The sequence below is a fragment of the Peromyscus californicus genome, unplaced genomic scaffold (assembly GCF_007827085.1).
Source record: "Peromyscus californicus insignis strain IS unplaced genomic scaffold, ASM782708v3 Scaffold_4__1_contigs__length_199733344, whole genome shotgun sequence".
NCBI lineage: Eukaryota > Metazoa > Chordata > Mammalia > Rodentia > Cricetidae > Peromyscus > Peromyscus californicus.
The window spans coordinates 19,498,356-19,520,037 of record NW_026294562.1 but is presented as its reverse complement, the minus strand read 5'-3'; the positions used below and the strand labels follow the sequence as shown (position 1 = coordinate 19,520,037).

The window sequence follows — 21,682 nt, the reverse complement described above, 5'->3', positions numbered from 1 at the left end:
ATTATAGCACACATATTTGTGGGCAGCTGTGGGAGTGCAAGCCACCTGCTCCAAGTTTACAGCTTTGTTAAACTTGGTAAACATTAAAAATGCAATGGGAACGCCCCTGATCTGCACAGCATCCCATGCCCGTTCTAAGGGGCCTTGTTCGGGGAGCCGGGGTGATTTTGCCCTTGACCAGGCCCTTTTCAGTGTGGTTCAGCATTGCCCAGGTTGGTGTATTAGTGTTGCCAAACACTCTCCAGGAGAGACTGAGGGAGGTGGTTTGAAGGGTCACAGGGATCTGGAAAACAATTTCCCTCTTATTGTCCAGACAGATAAAACATATCCAGCAATGCTGTGTCAAAGCTATATAGTTAAGGGCCAAAATGACTCCATCTCTGAACTTTGGGGCTTTCTCCTAGTGCTTCTTCTTCTTAAGTCCCACGGGTTTGCAGCTAATGATAAAGGAGGAGCCATAACATTCTAGAATGTTACAGCTGAAAGAGACAAAGATTTCAACTATAAGGCTTTTGATGGTCACACAACAAAGGCACTATTGGCATTTAGTGGACAGGTAGGGGCCAAGGATGCTAAATAGCTTGTCATGTGATCATATGGCATCATGAAGAACTGACTTGCTCAAATACCAAGAGTACCCTTGTTGAGAAATATTTTGTCTCCTGTTTGACTTTGCAGTTGAATGTAAAGTAAACATGGAGATAGACAGGGACCAGAGCAGAGATTTCCCCCAAATGGATCTGAAATCCGCCTATTCCAGACTACTTATCCTCCTCTATCTCCTTCAGCCCCAGTGAAGGATTGCAACCTGTTGCCTTCAGTAAAAAGGGTGACTCCAGCTCCCTTTTCACTCAGCTCCTGCTTACATGGTCCTAAGCTGTTTCTAGCTTGGCACTTACTTGGACTTTAGGCCTTCCTGCCCGTAGGGCTGCAGCAGATACTGGTGCACGAGCTTGTCCCTGAGAGTCCCAGCCAGTTTGATTTTCTTTCTTGATCGATGTAGGTTGATGATGAAAAGTGTAATAGAGCCGCGGACATAGTTGTGGCTGAGTTCAAGAGAGAGGGAGGGAGGGAGAGAGGAGAGGGGGAGGATGAGACAAGGTGGCCAGTTAGCTGCTCCTAAAATAGGCTGTATGACACAGGATCACCCCAGATTATTTTATGGAGAGTTCCAATAGACCTTCAAGATGGGAATGCCTGGTTGTTGCTGTTTCCTGAAAAGAAGGTGCTCACCCTTCACCCCATTGTGTTTGTTTAAATTTACTGGAATTACTTTAAAAACACATATGTATATATACATTATGAAAGTAAAATATGATGACTCCCCAAAAAGAAAGAAAATCCAGAAAAACATAAAGAAACAAAGAATAAAAGAAAATGCCCATAGTTATGTAATCTTGAAATCATACAACACTTTGGCAACATTCAGTATTTTTACTTCTTAGTTTGAGAATTATCTCCTAAGTACTTTGACACATGTGACTATACCACTCAGTTTTTATATAATTAGGATCAAATTGTCTACATAGCCCTTTTCAGCTAGCATATATATTACACATGGTCTTGTGTTATTACAGTTTCTTTTACTTATATAGGAACATTGAATTTCTAATCATAGAAATGCAACATAATTTACTCAGCCAATATACCACTTTTGTGGATTCCTGTTGTTTTCATTTTTTGCTATTATAAATTACACCACCAAAGCCTTAATTTTATACAACCTTTTTATGTATAATGATTATTTCTGGTGGTAAAAATCCTAGGAGTTGGAATCACTAAGTCAAGGCAAGTGTGCATTGACAACTCCTCATCAGATTTCCATTTTCTGTGGTGCCCTCCCTGTGAGAAAGAAGAGTTTATTTCCTTGTGCTCTTGTACTCCAAAGTAATTACATGTCTGTTTTGTCCAGTGTGATGTGATTGGACATGTTAAGACCTGTAGACGCCATGTTAAGACATGTAGACGCCATAGGAACTGTTCATGTGATGACATGTTTTGTTCCCTATGCTAGGAGAAGATTGACAGTATCTTCTTGTTTAGTTTTATGTTTGGAACATAATCTCTTGCTATGTAGCCCAGGCTATCATTGAATTGTGATCATCTTGCTTCAGCCTCCCAAGTGCTGGGATTACACACCTACACCCACACCACCACCACCACCATTCCCTGTTTGAAAATGTTGGTCACAAAGGCCATTGACCTGGATGATGAAATGAAGACCTAAAGCAGAGTTACAGCTGAGCCATGGTGGATAAGAACAAGAGGCCAGCCTGGGCTACAGAGAGAGATCCAGGACAGGCACCAAAGCTACACAGAGAAACCCTGTCTTGAAAAAAACATTTTTTTTCTTCCTGGAAGCCATTTAAATTTGGGTGTTCTTAAAAAAGATTGATTTTGGTTCTGGGTCTCAAACTCAGATAACAACCATTGATAGCAAATGGCCTTACTCACCCAGGCATCTGGTCTTGGGTGCTGCTCTATTCTTTTCAAAACATGGCATAACAGCACTTACTCTGATAAATGCACATATTTTGATAATACTGATGTTATTTAGACAGTTTGTAAAGATTTGCTTCTACAAGATCTATATTAAGAGCACCCATTTCATCATACCCTCAAGATTACTGGATATAACTCTTAAAATATCTTTGCCAACCTGAGAGAAGAAAATGGGAGTGTGATGTTGTATTTTTGTTCATATTGAAGCACAATATTCTTTTATTTACCCAGTGGCCACTTCCATTTTTCTGTTGTACGATGTCTAGAACTAGCCACCATTTTAGAATCCTTTTAGACAGAGCAGCGTAAGCAGAACCCAGGGAGAACACACGTTGACAAGCAAGGCGAGCCTGTCAGTGTGTACCAGCAAAGCTCTAATGGTTTTCCTTTCAGTAGAAAAAAAGATCTTGTTTCTAAGGGGTCTCTTGGGGCCCCATCTGGAAGGGTTAATGAGAGGAAACAGAAAAAATGACCCAGCTCAGCCTTCAAAAGAGGAGCTCAGACAAACTCTAAGACAATTTTGCCCAGAGGAAAACATTGCTTGCAGACATGAAACCCCTCGATCCCTGGGTCACTTGTCTTTGCTCCTAAAGAGGCCAATTGAGAGTTGAGCAGCCAAGGGCAGGTCAGTAGGATAATGTGGGGGCTTTAAAGCACAGATTTCGGGGTTCTATTCATTTAGGCTCGAGGCCTGGGAATCTGTATTAAAAGCTTGCCAAACTTTTTGGCTGATGAGCTGGGTTTGGGAACTCAGAACAAAACACTAAGGTTATCAGAAGGACTCCCAGAACAGTCCCCTGGCTGTGTATCAGATATTTTTTCCCCTTATATCTATAAGAAGGTACACTGTTGTGTTCAAGACTTTTTGGTCTGATAAGATGTGCAATTATGTTCTGATAAATCATTAAATGGCTCCCCTATGCAGTCCACCTTTCTCCATTCCATTCTAATCCCCTGGACCATGTAAATGAACTTCTGCAGTCAAATGATTCAGAAGAGAACGTCAATTGATTTGAGCAGACTTGTGTGAATAGAGCTCTGAAGATGGATGCTGGCAGCTCGTGTGGCCAGTGACCACCACTGAAGAAGAATATCAGCTCGTTTCTACAGGTGGGATTTCAGCTTAGCTTAGCTAGGTACAAAACATCATTAACTACAGGTACTTTGGGCTTCAGAGTGTGAGCAAAATAGGCATGGGTAGGTAGTGATTTAGCCAGACCACAGTAAACCTTTTTGCAAGATACTATAAACAATAGTTTTAAAGGCCAACCGTGGAGGAGGAGAAAAGCACGTGCTCACATTTATGAGTTTCTCCTTGGCAGGCTGGGGTAGAATGTGCCCTTGGAGACTACAGGATGAAGGGTGGGATGTGAGGAACTGGTGGCTTGGAGGGAGACCTGAAATCACAGCATTGCTGTAGGGAAAGCTGTCTTTCCAAGCTGCTTGGCAAGGGTTTGATTTCTATGTACATAGTTCTCCTGGGAGAAATAAACCAGCCCAGCCCAGGGACCCGATTGAACAGGTTCTCATAGAACTCATGAACCTTCCTTAGGTAAGAACTGGTAATGAAGACTGCCCTAACAATACATCACCCTATTTAGTCGATGGGCAAGGGCATGAAGCAGAGTTCTTTGGACTTCAAAGACACATTCTTGGGTAGGGACTCCCACACCAACCTAGAATACTATGGTGAGAAGTCAGACTCCTGCATATTCTCTGTTCACAAGAAACCAATCCTGAAGGAGTATGACTTCTGTTAGAAAAAGGTGTCTGGAGACTTGATCAGCTTGCCATTTTTAAATGTCTGATGGCTTTTGGTTATCTAAGTGGATGGCCCTTTCTGGAAAGAAGCTGTTTCGGTAGAATATCTATCCTGCTCTGTGCCTCACTTGTGGTGAGACATTTTCACCAGCAGCCAGCCCATGTATCTGGAGTTCATCTTTTCTGGCTGTTCTTTTCCTGCCTGACATCTTCTCTTTGTTGCCATGGGAGGAGGAGGAAGTGAGTCAGAGGAGGGATGTTGGAATGGGAAGATCCTGGATATAAGAGGTGGAAGATGTCAGATGGGAGGTGTGTCTTGAGTTCCAGATAGAAAACAGTCATGTTCTAGAAACATCTCCAGTGAAGCGGGGCGTCTGGGAAAAGGAAGGGAGGATGATGCCCTTTAGTCATTGATCATTCCCAGCGAAAGTTAATGTGCTTGAAAATTCAGTCAGTCCACTGTCTCCAAATCTAATTCAAAGGTTTGGGGTTTGGTAAAAGTCAGGCCCTGTTTTGCCAAACATTTTTCCCCTTAATTTCAAAGCCCCTGTGTATTTTAAGGGAAATTTAATCCACATGTTTCTGATTCATTTACACTTAACTCATCAAAATATTGTTTTGTAAGAGTCATTTGATGTCCAAGAAGCCTCAGGAACCTTTTTTATGAGTCTTTAAAAAAAACTTCTTCTGAAAAACAGGAAGTCATGTTTTGCCAATAATAAACGAATCTGAACCCCAAAAGGCTCAATTTTGCTTCAACATCCACCAGGTTCCAGTTGGTTCAGAGTGTGGCTGAGGACCTCAGCTCCACCCCAGAAACACACATAGTCTCAGCAGAATGGCCATAAAACAGTGTGGCTGTCAACACTTGATGTGGGCAGTCCTGCCCATGCTCTCTAACTGGTTAACTCCAGAAGAGGACAGAGGCAGTGGCCAGTGTCGGTGTGAGTACCCAAGCTCTCCGAAATCAGTTTGAGGACATCAGGCTCTGCTAGGTCAGAAATAATCCACAATGTGTGAGAGCCATGAGGTGTGTGAGTAGGTGACAGATGACTATGAGGAGATATAACAGGGGCATGAGGCTGAATGATCTCTAAGCGCCCCTTCAAATGAAAAGCTCTGCAACACAAGCACACAGGTGACACCACAGAGCCTTCAGAACTAAGATTATGTAAGTGCAAGCACCAGTAAGCTTCTATTTCTCACCCAGCTCCTGTTTTGATCCAAGATATTTATTTCAGACTCATCAAGGTTGAGTAGTACAAAGCCAAAATGTCCATTATGAGATGATTCTGTAATTTTGTCTTCTTTGGCCACACATAATACTGAGTCAGTCAGTAGTTCTGCTCCTAACTGATGAGGATGCAAGACACAGACAGGACACATGGCTTCGCAGAGAGGGGAGAGGATGTTTCTCTTATCTTTGTGCCTTGCTATCTGGACACCTGACAGTTTTTTGCAAGGAGGAAACCTGCAACCCCAGCTGGCCCAGAGTGTCCATTCTTTGGGCTTCGAGGAATGAAAAAGACCTTAACTTGGTTCTTATCATCATTATTGTAACATGGTTTATGAAAGTCTTCTTTCCTTTAATGAAGAGCAGAAGAGGTTATTTTGGTAGAAGCCTGGTGGAACCCCTTCCTTTTAAGTGGTTCTGATTGACTTCTCATAGAAAGTTGGGGGCAGTTGAGGTGGAGAGGGGTTCAAATCCAGATTATTTTCACTAACTTGCTGGAGGTCTCATGATAGTGAAAGGTAGAATTCTGAACCACTTTATTACACTCCCTCCTCTGGCTGATGTGATATACAGGGCAAGAACTATAACTATAAACCACCAGGAACACATGGTTCTCAGTTTCTGTCTTCTCCCATTCATTCATTTATTCATCAAATAATTACAAGACCTTCTCATGTCCATCACTGTACTAGATACGAAGAATATAAATATGATCATTGGCCTCAAGCTCATGGTACCCTCAGGATATAAGTGAGACCTTCTCATGAGAATATCCAAGAATACCAGTGTGAGCCCTGGGATGGGCCTCCATGGGGAGCCCTCAGTAAGGACATACAAATCCTTCTTAGCCCACATAGGTATTATTGTTTTATTCCTGGATACAGACTACTATTACAAAAGACTGGTGTGTTTTCCAATAGGGACAGAAGGTGCCAAGAGCAATTTTTCTCTCTTGAGGCTGGGGGTCCCCCTTTTGGGTGGTTGCCTCCGGGCCTGTCATAGACAAGGAAGACAATGTTGCCTTGTGTGAGGATCAGATAATTCCAGGCAAGGCCATAAAGCAGTCAGTCACTGTCAGGTATGGGACTGAGCTTCCTGCTGGGCAAAAGGGATGTTGAAAGCTTCTGGCCTGCACCCAAGACAGCCTCCCCTCCCCTACAATAGGCACTTGTATCTACAGGCAAGACAACTGGCCCCTGGCGCCCACCTCTGCTCAGAGTGAGTCTTTGAAAGCATTTTATCATGAGGAACTAAAAGGCTTGGCTTCTGTCTCATCAAGGACAGAGAAGGAGCATATGGTGTAATCTGACCAGGGCAGCTCTCTGTGCTTCCCTCCCCTTGATCAGCCCTGATAGGCCCCGGATGGAAGGTCTGACAGGAGGCAGAAGGCAGGAGGCAGTCCCTCCTCCCAGGTTTGCTCTGGAGTAAGAGAAGGAATTCTCCTTTCCAGGGTAACCTCCTCTGCCTTAAACAGGAAGTGATGGTAAAGACATAGTTGACCAGATAGTCTTCGCTTTTGATCCAGTTTAAAAATTTTCCCTTATGCTCTTCAGGTTTTAAATTTAAACAAAACAAAACCAAACCAAACCCTGCCAAACTTTGCTGATAATTAACTTACCTGTTTTAAAGAGAACTTGGATGATACCCAGTGCCAAAAAGAAAAGGCTCAGCTCCTAGCACCACTGGGTTATTATGCTTGCAGAGCCCCTTTCCCTCAAAAGGAAGTCTCCATTTCACAGCCCTTTAACACTTAAAGTAGCTGAGATTTCTGAACTATGGGAAATGTCCTGGAAGTTAGCATGTTTCCCATTAGGTACTCGTTTAGTTCCCGAGACCTAGTGGGAACTAGTCTAGGCAGGTGCTCTTATATGGCAGACACAGCCATGTATTTTCTTAAGCTCTGTGGTGGGTCAAAGGATCACACTCAGCCTCTTGTCTTGGCTCAGGCTTAGACACATACCAAATGTTTGTGGGCATTGTATCAACTGGCACAGATAGAGTGCCCAATAAAAATCTGTTGCATGAGTAAGAGAATGAACAAACAGATGCATTTCATAAACCCTTCCTGAGTAAATCCTGTATGAGAAGAAGGCTTATTTGACAAAAAAGCTATCAGGCATCCGTTGCAACCTGCAGAGAGAATGGTGACCACAGAGGCAGTTTTCAATTGAGATCCATGAACACAGGTGAACTTTGAACGGCTCCAGGGGCATGGCATTCTAAGAGGGGCTGCAGCCCATTGGGTGGCCGTCCTCTTCCCCTGTTGGTTTGGGAAGACTTACTTGTGGTGGTTTGTGCAGTGAGCATAGATCCTTAGTTTGTCTCGGATGACTCTTCCTGGTTGTGGCTTCCGCTGGAGCCCAGCTACATGCACTGCCAGGACTTTGGGGCCAATCAGACGCTTGTAAAGGAGAGAGAGCCAGTAGTCCTAGGGAGAGTGGAGAGGTGGAGAGTCAAGGAGACAACTCATAGCTAGGTATGCTAAGTAAACAGGACAAAACACAGGGCAGAAACTACTTCCTGCCGGGAGGACAGTATGGTTACCCTCATGGGGAGCTGGCTACCCTGATAATGAAGATAGCACTTGTCAGCACAACCTTTTCACTCACTAAGTGGGCGAGGGTTGGTTAAGTGGAGTGGACTCAGAGCTGTGTATGAATAATGAATCAAGTTTCTCGCAAATGAAGCGAGCAGTTGGGGTGGGGGACTCACATCTCCAACTCTACTTCCTCTGGCTGCACTCTCATGCTGGCTTGTGGTTTCTGTGAAACTACAGAAGGAATGGGAAACTTGTAATCCTTAGGATTGTCATCAATATGAGAACATAAAATATCATTCTCCAAATATTGTCACTGAGGACGAAGCGGGAGGGAGACGAAGGTTCTTCAGCAGGAGCCCAGGCTGAGGTCTCCATTCCAGAGCCAGAAAGACAAACAATAAAGTTTGCACACAACTCTAATTTCTGGTCATTTTCAATATTCTACAATCAAAAGAATGCTCGTAAACTGAAAAGATTGTATAACCAATTAATAAATATACCCATTCTGTAGCCAACCCATGTGTCTGAGGGTACAGAAGTCTGCCTACCATCATCTTAATTTTGATTGTATTTGCTGTTTTACAACAATACAACCAAATACAAGTTGTATTTGTACTTGATGCAATATAAAACTGACATTTGTATTGTACAAACTCTTAATATGGATTGTTGCTTTATGAACTCAGTGTTTATAACTCACCCATGTAAAGCCCCACTATAAATCCTGGAATTCGGGGCATACTCTCTAGTGTTAAAGACATCAAGTGTGTCTTCACTGTGTTCATCTTTCCAGACAGAAGTTTCCTGGGTGTGTGTGTGTGTGTGTGTGTGTGTGTGTGTGTGTGTGTGTGTGTGTGTGTGTGTTTAAACTGTGTGATTATCTATAACATCAGTGGCCTAAAGATGTCTGGTGAATTTTACAAATCAGAATACACTTCTCAAAGAAACTTTGTCAACAGCATAGCCCCACATCTGCTCTGACATCAGGCTTTAAGTTCTGTCCAACTGTTTAACTGAATTATTTTAAATGGCCTTAGGATGGCTATTAAATAAAGTCTCCTAGTACTTAAAATGCAAATATTTGACAACTTTTAATTAGATGGGATAGAAGACGTACGTCATTGCTTTAATTTGTTCTTACTTGATTGTAATTTTTATGTGTTTTATTCATGTCTATTATGTTCCAATAGGATTTCCATTGTTTCCTATCTGACTTATAATATGTTTAAAAATAATAAAAATTTAATAAACTTTAAGTTGGCTACTAATAGCTTGGTATGATATACTCTCTCTTGTTGGAGATGTTTTATTTTATAGATACGAGATGGGCTCAGAAAGCTCAAAGGTACATGTGAGGTCACAAAACTGGTAGCCCACAAAAGAAAATAGGGGTATGTTTCCCTCCAACATACTTTACTCACTCTGAGACATACGAAGGCACACTGTATAAGGAAGCTTACAAGCAAACATTCTGTGGACATAGAATCTGGAAGTGAGCCTTACTGTTAGTGTGGAGAGTGACTAAGATTTAACTTATGACTCTTACATTCTTGGAGCATTTAGAATAAAAGGAAGGCCAGAGCACAACACACCCATTTCTCTGATTCCAACCCAATTTGTTCCTTTTTAAAGATTACTTCATTCCAATGTCTTATCACAAACACTTGGCTTTTTATTTAGAAAATCTGAAAAAGCTAAATAGGTTTGCTCTCAATTTTGCATTTAGGCATGGCTACGGTCTTTGTGTCATGGCAATTTCCAACTAAGGTTAGGCATATCTGTACAAAACAATTAACATTTAGGAACAGTATTAAGTTTAATCTCAAAATTTATGTAAAGACAAACATACTTCAGAAAGATCAGCCTAAGTACTCTTTATCATTATTAAATGATAAATTAATTTAAGTTTAAACTCACACCAAGACTTACTGATGTGAAGCAGTCTTTTGTGTTATGGGGGAGCTAAAGGTCACACCATCTCTAAGACTTTGAAGACACTGGCTGAGGCTTCGAAGGAGTTTATGATGGATGATAAAAGATGATGAAGCTCATTTTCTTTTCTTTTTTTTTTTTGGTTTTTCGAGACAGGGTTTCTCCGTGTAGCTTTGCGCCTTTCCTGGAACTCACTCGGTAGCCCAGGCTGGCCTTGAACTCACAGAGATCCGCCTGGCTCTGCCTCCCAAGTGCTGGGATTAAAGGCGTGTGCCACCACCACCCGGCGAAGCTCATTTTCTTATTGTGGCATCCACATAAAAACGTGCATCTCAACCAGTTAGAAATGCACAGCTCAGCAGTTAAATACATTCATAATGTTATATAACCAATGCCACTATCTGTCTCCACATGCTTTCCATGCCATAAAACCGAAACCTGGACCCATCAACTTTACCCTTCCCCTCAGTCTCCTGTGATCACTATTGTGCTGTCTCTGCATCTCATAAAAGTATTTTCCTTTGGATGACTGGCTTATTTTATTAGCATAATACTCACAAGGCTCATGCATGTTGTACATATTGGAATTTCTATTTGTTCTAAGGTTTAATAATGTTCCATCCTATGTATATATCATCTTTGATTTAATTTGTGGACTCACATGTGGTCTATCTTGAAAAATGTCCCAGGTGTAATGAGAATAATGTGTCTGCTGCTGTTGGGTAGAATTCTATTTGAACTGGTTGATTTATTGTGGTTTTGGGCCTTCTCTTTGGAAGCCTTCTCCATCACTGAGTCTTCTGCTGTAACCGTTGACTTGTCTGTTTCTCCTCATACTTCTATGGTATATTGTCAAGTGTTTGGTATAATAGTTAAAATCTTGATGTATTGAAATTTTTTATTTCCTTTGTACCTTGTATGCTTTTTATAATGTAAGGTCAATTTTATCTGTTATTAGTATTGCCACCTCTACTATGCTTGGTTATATCTTTTTACAGCCTTTCAATCTGTTCGTACCTTTATATCTAAAGTGATTCTCTTATAGACAGCATACAATTAGACTGCATGCTTATTTTATTAAATCCTTTTTGTCAACTTATTTTTTTTAACTGCAGAGTTTAATTTACTTATATACAAAACAATTATTGATAGGAGTGGACATACTTCTGTCATTTTGCTGTTTGTTTTCTATCTATCTTATAGCTTTTTGCCCCTAATTTCTTGCATTACTAGTTTCCTTTGTGTTTGGCTAGTTTTTTCTTTCATAGTAAAAGGAATTTAAATTCCTTTCTTACTGTCTTTTATAATACCACTGGGATTACATTTAATATCCTAATGAAACACTAATTTGTACTTATACTAGCTTAACTTTAACAACATATAAAAATTCTATTCTTTTACTTATCAGACCTCATCTCAGTAGCAAATGTCACAAAATTACATTTTTTATATGCCATATGCCTAAGACATACCAATGAGTTTTTTTTAAACACACAAGTATCTTCAATTATTTAACAAAATTTAGGTTAACAATCGAAATTATAATAATGCATATTTTAATCAGTATTAAAATATATTAATCTCTTAAATCATATAAAAACAAAAAGCAGAGTTACAAATTGTTGTTACAATAATTTTTATCTCTGCTTAGCATGAATTCATTCCTACAACTTCCATTTCTTGTCTGATATGCTTTCAGTCCAAGCTGTATGACTCCTTTGAGCATGTCTTATGGGATAGACTTATTGACAAAAATGCCCTCAGGTTTTCATTTACCTGGAAATGTCATAATTTTCTTTCACTTTTGAAAGAAAGTTTTCATGAATATGGGGTTCTTCACTGAGGGGATTCCTTTTTCTTTTCGTGCTCTGAATACATTATCCCACTAACTTCTGGACTTCTGATGAGAAGTCTGCTGGTAATCATGCTGAGCAATGTCTACCATATAACGACTTGTTTCCCTCAATTGCTTTCAATATTCTTATATGGCTTTCAAAAGTTTGATTAGCATATAAGTTCCTTTTTTTTTCGACTTAATATATGTTCTTGAAGTTTTGTATTCATGTCTTTCATCAAATTTAGGCAGTTTATAGCCATTATTTTATTGAATATTTTCTTAGCTCCTTTCTCTCTCTCTTCTTCTTCTGGAACTCTCACAATGAGTAGTATTTGGTTTCTATTAATCTTCAATCTGATTTTCTTTATGCTCCTCTCCATTGGTTATTTCCAACATCAGATCTTTAGGCTGCCTGATTTCATTTGCTTACTCAAATCTGCCTTTGAACCTCCCCACCTAATGTATCATTTCAATTATTGTGCTTTTTAGCTCCAGAATTTCTTCCTGCTCTCCTTTTAGTCTTGCTATTTATTGATACTTCTATTTTGTTCACCTATCTGGTTCTTGACTTTCTCAAGATCATCTTCTAGGAGCTTTAAGACAGAACTTTTAGTAGAACTGCCATCAGGTTGTCTTCAGGGACAGTTTATTTTTTAAATACATCATACTTCACTGCTTCTTTTACGCCTTGTGATTTTTGTTTCAAACTTGGCATTTGAATCCAACAATGTGGCAACTTCTAGAAATTACATTTTCTCCTTCTCATTACACTTTGCTAGTGTTTTTTTTTTTTTCCCCCGCCCCGAGACAGGGTTTCTCTGTGTAGCTTTGTGCCTTTTCCTGGAACTCACTTGGTAGCCCAGGCTGGTTTCGAACTCACAGAGATCCGCCTGGCTCTGCCTCCTGAGTGCTGGGATTAAGCTAGTGTTTGTTATTTAGGTTGTTTTAGGCTGTGTCTGTGCCAAGGACCATTGTATATGTAAACTTGTGGTTTTTGTCAGCACCCCCTGCCTCCCCCACCACCCCACACTCAGCCTTTCCCTGGTCATGTGTTGTATCTTGTTACTTTTAAATGTTTATGTCTTTACTATGTAGCTCCCAAAAATGGAAAAAGAAGATGAAGGATGTAAATTAAAAGGTCCTGGCCTTTAAATCACCAGTAGTCATCTCAGCTGGGAGGGATCGGCCTGCAACAATGGGACAACAGTAGGGGCTTGATTCTTTGTTCCTGTGTGTGGGAGGCCTGCTCCCACTTTTACCCCAGGGTACTCTTGAGGAGGGAGAAGTGAGAAATATTTAGATAGAAATATAGATGGGAGAGAGACAGGTAGAAACACAGGATAGCTCGGAAGGGCCTGGATCCTTATCCACTGGCCTCTTCTGTCTCTTCTAAAGGGCTTTTTATAGGAATGCCAAGGGGTGGAGCAAAAGATCTCCCCCTAGCACAGCCAAGTGCAGACCCTTCCAAACACCTGGTAACCACACACGTGGTCAAGCACTCGTCGAATGCAGCTCTGCTGGGTAAAGCAAGTTCAGATCTCACTAGAAAACCTTTGTGGGCCTCCACACCTGTGATCAGGAGTAACCAGCCTATCAGGTCATAGTTCACTGATATTCTGATGACAGGACCTTTCTAGTTCATCTAGTTCATTACAATCTCTTGTAAGCTGATTTGTAAGCAGCTCCATTACATGTGTACAGCTGCCTACTATAGGGCGGAGGGGGGAGAGATGTTAGTCACTACTGAACTGAGAGCTGAAATTTAACAAAATTAGCTGAGCTTTAGCACTCAAGACTTCTGCTTGAATCTGTAAGTGTTCAGAGTGCCAAGATCGTCACCTCAGTCAGATTCTGCTGGTATACTTGCTACTTAGGCAGGGAAACATATTCATGTTACCCATGATGCCATATTCTCAGATTCCCTGGTAGCCCATCCTTTTGTAGTAGTAAGAAAATTTTCTGATGTGTTCAATCTGTGGTCCACAGGTCACATGCATCCCAGGGTAGCTATGAACATGGTCCGAATCAAAACTGTAGGTTTGCGTAACACACTATGAGACTGTTTTGTGTGAACTCTGTAGATGACAATGTTGTGTTGCAATGTCAAAAGGCTGGACATGCCTATGAGTTTAATTGTACAGGGTACTAACACTCTTGTCAAATCTGTAGTTTGTTCTTATAATTTTTATGACTGGTTTGAAATGGAGAATTTCAAGGACTATATAGAAAATATAACAATATTTTTCTTTACTGAAAATCATTTGATATATGGCACCAACTTGATTTTTAAGAATATAATAGTTATTATAGAATCATACAATGAATAACTTACTCCTTAGTTCATCTCCATCATATAATAAGTTCATATACATGTCAGAGTTGATGTTAGCTTACAAAAGTGGTATCATGCTGTATGTACTTTTCTTTTTTTCACTTAACTTTTTGTCTTAAGATTGTTAAGTGCACTAACAGTATATTCATTGTCAATGTTGCATATTAGTTCATTGTGTGAACACTGATGATTTTGCTTATGGATATTAAGTTGTGTCCAGAATTTGCTACTATATGCAATGTGGTTCTACCTAACACACAGGTAAAAGGAACTTATGAGAGCATTACTCCAACTGTGATGGGCGTATCAGTCTTCTATGTGTGAACGTCAAAGAACAAACTTAGAGATTTCTCTGACTTCTGATACATTAGTCTCGTCAGAGGTAGGCTCCAAAATTGTGGCACTCTAGCGATTCTGATAACCACTGAAGTCTGAGGAGTTCTAGAGTGCCTATCTGATAGTGAGATCACTGTGCCTTACACAGGTCTATTGATATTCACTTCTATAATGCCATGCCTATTTTCTAAAGTGGCATCCATTGTTGCAACTAATATTCTTTCTAGCAATAGCTGTATACTTACTAGTGCCAGGTATTTTCAGATTCTCTTAAAAAACGTTTGCCAGTCTAGCGGGCACAAAATATGTAGCCCTTTCCAGGTGATATTTAAAAATGGCTCTCACTCATTTATAAAGATACTATATAAGTTCATTTGAAACTTTTAATTTTTTCTTTTAGGAGTAAGTTTTTAATCAACCTAGAATTTGTCTGGGGTATGATACTGGGTAAGCATCTATTTCCATTTTTTTTTTTTTTTTGGTTTTTCAAGACAGGGTTTCTCTGTGTAGCTTTGCGCCTTTCCTGGAACTCGCTTTGGAGACCAGGCTGGCCTCGAACTCACAGAGATCCGCCTGGCTCTGCCTCCCAAGTGCTTATTTCCATTTTTTAATAAGAAAAGTCAATTATGTAAGCATAATTTTTCATTAGGCTCTTCATTCTTTTTGCTTACTGTTGAGATAGGGTCGTCTTATGTAGCCCAATCTGGCCTCAGACTCACGATCTTCTTGCTCTAATCTCCCAAGTGCTGTGATTACAGACATATGACACCAAGTCTGGCTTTAGTCTATCTATTCATCAGTCATTTTTAATGCCCTTTGTGTCCCATATTAAAGTTCCATATATTCCCGGGCCTGTTTCTCTGGGCTCCCTATTCTGCTCCATTTTCTGGCCTACACTCCTACTATATTGTTTTAATGACCACTGGTCTATATTCTAGCTTGGGACCTGGTAGAGAGAGTCTTCCTATTCTGTCCTTCAGGACTAGCTTTGTTCATAGTGGGACTTTGCTCAGACAAGACTTTAGGATTAGATACCCAATACCTAAATAAAACCTGCTGAGACTTTGGAATTATAATGAATTTATAGCTCAAAAGAAGAAAGTTTATATTTTATGATATTAAATTATTTTAATACATAAATATGACAAGGACTAATAAATAACTGGGTGGGGTCTCTCTATATATATCTATATCTATATATACACATATTTCTCTCTGCTCTGAAGATGAAGAAGTTGTTCACAATTATATAAATTTTTTTGATTAGAGTATTTCTATCTTTTATAATAAAAAATATTCATTGGGAAAAACATGGAAACTTTTTAAGCTCAGAGCATGAAATCTGAAAATATTTTTCAGAATGTACTAGTTATGATTTGGTAGTTAGCATAGCAATAAAGAGAATTCAGTGTTAAGCCTCAAACTTGCTCTGTTGGCAGATTCATTGGTTTTCCATTTGGAGAGAAGGCACTTTAAAGTGCCTCTAGATTCCTTTCCCCTTGTCTATCCATTTGATGTTCTATTTGTGAAGGATCTCTTTACTTCCAAAAGAGCTCATCACTGCAAAAGCCTTCGTTTTCTTTCCCAGCCCAATTCAAGGGCAATGTGTCCTGGGAAAGTGTGTGACCTAGGCAATAGCTATGGATTTCTCACACATTGAAGGCTACTATTTGCTTTTTACTTTTAAAAGTATCAGTTAATCACAAGCTCACAGTTTAAAGGTATGTACACATGTGTAATAAGATGGTATTACTGCATATGTACTCATGCAATGGGCTGAGAAACAGAGTGGTTCTCTTGGGTAGGATGGGAAGAACCAGGGGAACAGGAGAGTGGAGTAACTCAGGCTGTTTTAGTTCTGGTTGGATGGTGGACTCCTAATTACTGTTTGTGTTGTTTTCTCCTAAAAGTAGCATGTAGGTATAATGTTTGTATGTGGTAAATAATATATAAAACACAACAAATAAAATCTCATGACTGGTTTGTTATCAGATAATATCACGGACGGGCCTAGAGGTGGCCATCTCTGGATTGTTTTGCTGCCATGGGATGAGTTACAGTGATTACCTCTTACTCTATCATCTCCTCTCTTGGGAGAATGGAGGATTGTGACTGGCGCGTGAGTTGAGAGTAGGCACTTTCATCCTGAACCATTTTCAGACTGTCCTTTGATTCTTGCTTTTCCTTTCTTCCCTATCTAGCCTGCCTCTTAAAAAATGAAACATCCACTCTCTCTCCCACCTCTCCCCTTCCTCTTCACCTCTCTGCCGGTATCTTTCCCTTGTGAAAACCACTTTTTCACAGAATCAAATGTGTTTTCTCCTCCCTTGTTTCATCCCCGCTCACCTCCTTTCTCTCTTTTTTAAAATGAATATATCCTATTTCTACACCACAACAAATGCATACAAATGTAATGACTCTAGATAATTTTTAAGGGAATAACATGAAAAAGTAGAATATATCTATATCTCAAAGAGAATAAACAGCAATCCATATATTTATAACAACAATAACTACAAAGACATTGGATGAAAGAACACTGCAGAAATTTTCAGACAGTAAGAGTCATTAATGGGAAAAGAAAATTCTATGACCTTTTATGTCAACAGTGAGCAATTTCCAAAGGAAGGAATGCATTACAGCTTCCAAGGGACAAAGAAAGACACAGACATTCTTTAAATGTATCAGGCATGAGAAGTTGAAGAGAAATAGTGTCCATTTATTAGTTGGAGAGGGAAAACTAATAGCAGGTGACACTAAAATGACAGGGGCTTTAAATCTTTCCTTTTCATTCAGTATTTGTCAAAAAGTCAATTGTTGTCTGAAAGGCAGACAAGGAAGTGTATGGAATGAGTTGAACCAAAACAAATAGGAGAAGAGAAACTGACAGAATATTGTAGAATTTACTAGATTAACTGCTGAGCTGCATGGTCCTGGAGGTCCGAAACTACCAAACCAATTCCTACCATCCAGTGCCTATAGGCGGTGCTGAAATTTAACTGTGGAATGCCCACTGTATTTAAGGCTCTGGATCAGTACCTTGGGTTATGGTTGAAGCTTAGAATCTACTAAGAAAGTCCTTAATCCAATGAGTTGGGCAATTAATTAATGGCCATAGTTTTGATGGAAATGCAAGGACAGAATAGAAGTCAACGAGATCCTTGTAGCAAAGGGTCTGATATAGCCTGCAGCAGTAGTGAAGTCACCCACAGAGTGGCAGTTAAGGTTTGAGGAAGTGAGGGGGCAAGAACAGAAGGTGTTTTGAGTGTGAGAGAGCATCTTTAAGGACAGGAAGGGATTCAGTGTGTTTAGAGCCTGAATGCAGACCAGTCCAGCCTCAACTGGCCTTGGACACGAAGGAAAGGGTGGACCAAAACAAGGATGGCAGAGCCAGTTCAAAAAATCGAGGCCAGCCTGGGCTACCAAGTGAGTTCCAGGAAAGGTGCAAAGCTACACAGAGAAACCCTGTCTCAAAAAACAAAAACAAAAAAAAAATCCTAAGGGTTTTAGAAGTCACCTTAAAATAAATGGGAAGTTATTATGGAGTGAAGCTGAGACAGTGACATTATTTAGTTTATATTTATCAATTTGGCTTTCATAGTTGTGAAAACCATGGTGATCATGGTTTGGTTAAGGAAGTCATATTAGAGAGAAGAGGGATATGAGAGCTATTTAGGACATAAATAATATTGATAGGACTGGATGATTGGTTGGACACATAAAGTAAGTATGGAGGAGGATTCATGGCTTTGAAATGTTCAGATCTTATACTCTGGAAGATGGGATAGAAACTGGTTGCTTGGCAACAATAGCAGTGTTTCCCTTCTACGCTTAATGCCATCTCCTTCTAACCCACCCATGACCCAACAAAGCTTGGGGATGCCAAATTTTACCAGGGACAAAGAGGTAAAGACATATCCATAAGAAACAAGGTCAACAAGAAAGTGGTAATGACTAAAGATATATGCCACTATGGTTTAGTTTTGGTTTCTTTTTGACAGGTTTTTTTTTCTTTAACGCAGATGAATCCACTGCATATTTTTGCAGGGTTTATATTTATGTATTCACTATTTCTCAAGCTTAGTAGCTATAAAAATTTAGAGCCAGACAAAGGGACCCTTACTTTAGAGGGCCAGGCTCTGCCTTCCTCTTCACGAGGCAAAAATCCACAGAGCCAAGAGCAACATGCCCCATCCTTAAGGGTCCTTAAAAGTTAGCACTTTCTAGACCATGTGATGAATAAACAGGACCCTAGGAATCTGCCCAGATTTCCTCTAACATTTTGTCTGGATCCTTAAGAGCTGAAACTTGAGGTCTGGCTATAGACCTAGTGGCCTGGTGGATCACGGCTTTGAACTGTGTGTGCCAATAGACCAAAAAGGTGACAAGAGGACACTGCTTGTGGAGATATGAACAGGGATTGGGCTTGTGGACCAACCAGCTTGTTTAATTGTCTACCCCTGAGACTACTGATATATCAGAGACAAAGGAGGAGGAAGGGAGTTGGAATGTGGAGCTAGGCTCTGACAAGCCCAGTGAAAGCTGTGGACACATTAATGGATTCTCTGCTGCTATGAGCACCTTCTAAGTGTGTATCAGTGGTGCACAAGCATGCTATCCACCAAGCCTGGCATTTTACGAGTGTATATCAGTGGTGCACAAGCATTTTATCCATCCATCCTAGGAGTTGAAAAGAGAACAAGACATCTTCCCATCCGTGAGAGACTTAAAGGCAAAGACACATGTAGACATCTCTCCAAAAAATGAGGCTAACTAGAGAAAATACCAGGTGAGAAGGGAACATTTGTATCCTTTTGGAAATGCAGAAGAAGAAACATTGTTTTTACGACTGAGGAATTCAGGGATGCTTGCTTAGAGAAACAAAAGCAGAGAAATAATTTGCTTAAAGTTGAAATATATAAATATTACTCAAGGCCTGAAACTTATTTATTGCTTCTAAACTTGTCCTTATAGGCATTAATTAAATGAGATAATATATCTAGAAGCATCCATCACAGTACCCAATGTATGAAAATATTTAATAAACATTGCTTGTTCCTATCTTTATTCTAGAAAGATTATTTTTAGCTTCATGAAAATATTCTTGATGTACATTGTTATGTTTTATGTTGCCCTAAAAAATACCTGACACACTTGTGTGTATGTGTGTGTTGGGAAGGTTAAAGATCGTTGGATAAAAGCTCCTTGAAGCACTTATCTTTATATTTCAAGGGGCCTAGACACTGGTATTTAATAAATGACCTTTAATTGAATGAACAATCAAATTAAGGTTTCCCTGAAGCTGATGGGAGGATTTCTAGGTTGAATGGGAATGAAGCAATGCCTTTCCGGGGTCAGGGGTTGGGGTGTTCTGAGAGCAGACGGACCTTTCCGGGGTCAGGAGTTGGGGTGTTCTGAGAGCAGACGGACCTTTCCGGGGTCAGGGGTTGGGGTGTTCTGAGAGAGAGCAGACAGACCTTTCCGGGGTCAGGGGTTGGGGTGTTCTGAGAGCAGACGGACCTTTCTGGGGTCAGGGGTTGGGGTGTTCTGAGAGCAGACGGACCTTTCTGGGGTCAGGGGCTGGGGTGTTCTGAGAGCAGACGGACCTTTCCGGGGTCAGGGGCTGGGGTGTTCTGAGAGCAGACGGACCTTGCCTCAGGTACTGCTGCCTGTTTGGTCTCACTACTTTTTGCTTCTGGCGAATACACATGGACTGACATGGCTAACAAAATTAGTTTTTTTTTCTTTCTCTTCATGGAGACTCTTACTTGATCCAAAGTCACAAAAACTTAGCTAACTCTGAATGGACACAGATGCTACTCTTCATTTAGACATCTATCCTTGGAAAGCCAAGAAGAAATGGAATACCACCATTGGTCCATCACTAGCTGTGTGGCACGATGCTAGAGCTAATATGCTGGGGAAAGGAACCTATTATTATAATTTCTCCAGAGAGGGAGATATAAGCCAGATCCAGAAAATTCCATGTGATAGAAGTGTGCTTTGAATGTTCTCTCTTTTCTGGAGGAAAAGAAATTCTCTCCTACCCAGTGTTACCACTCAGAGCTACTGACTGGGCTAGAGAAGGAAGACGTTGCTTTAGTATGAACCCAACCCTTTCTACCCTGCCTTTCATTTTCAAAGTTGTGGTTTTTATAAGACAGGTAATACTGTCTGGTCTGAATCCAAAATGCCAAAGACAGAATTAACAATTTTATTGTAAAATTGCCCCCCACACATGTGTTTGGTGAATTAGTTATGGCAAAATGCCTCTGAACTATTCTTGTTTCAGGAACCTGGATAGGCAGATTAGACTAAGGTCTAAGATGCCAATAAAACATTTCCTTCTGTTTACAAGAACGAATTCTCAAACTCCTGTTGATATCTACATTTGATCCAATCTACATTTCATAAATTACTCCAAAGAAATGATAATAGATACGTGCAAAGATTTATCTGTGAGATGGTTGCAGCTACCCTTGCTGATATGCGAATATCAATTCTGCTCCGCCTGGTTACAGCTAATCAGATCTCCCTGAGATGAGTGACAATATTGAGCCAGCTGGACATCTTCCTCCATGGAATCTGAAACTGAATGGTGTGACCACACCATTCTATGTCTGGAGAAGATTTACTCTATGCAGCAATACCATTCACTGGTACTGTCGTCTAGACTCCATGGGTACTTTAGCTTGTCTTCTTTACTTAATGTCTCCTCTCCTCAGTGATCCACTAGTTTACAGTACATTCTGTTCTTGAGTTCAGTTCCCAGAATCTACATAGTAGTTCACAAACACTTGTAACTTCAGGATATCTGATGCCTCTGCTCCCCTCCACACAATTAAAAATAATATAAATATTAAAAAGATTTCCTATCCTTTCCTCATTATAATCAAGAAATCTTAATTGGCTGAAAAGTCAATAGGAGTAAAACCTGGAAACAACTGTTCAATAAGAGAACTAATAGATACATTATGACAGATTCAGCTATGGATACTTTGTAGTTCCTAAAATATTTTAGAAGAATATTAAAGGATTTCAAATTATGTTCATTAGAGTTTGTAGAAAGAGGGCAGAATGATCATATGAGGGGCACTGTCTCTGCGACCACACTTGCAGGCTACACATCTAAATGAGCATGGCAGTCCTCTCCTATAATAGGACCGGAGAGAACTTTTTTAAAGAATATATCTGATAGGGATTGATATC

General features: G+C 40.2%; 1 protein-coding gene across 2 annotated transcripts in view; it reads right to left on the bottom strand.

Annotated features, from left to right (window-relative positions):
- Hpse2 (heparanase 2 (inactive)) overlaps window positions 1-21,682 on the bottom strand; it is a 669,816-nt gene that overhangs the window by 19,178 nt on the left and 628,956 nt on the right. For both annotated transcript variants that reach the window (XM_052713473.1, XM_052713474.1), the window contains 2 exons: window positions 7,780-7,925; window positions 900-1,046 (listed from right to left, as the gene is read on the bottom strand). In XM_052713473.1, coding sequence (XP_052569433.1) covers window positions 900-1,046; window positions 7,780-7,925 — 293 coding nt within the window. The remainder of the gene's footprint in view (window positions 1-899; window positions 1,047-7,779; window positions 7,926-21,682) is intronic.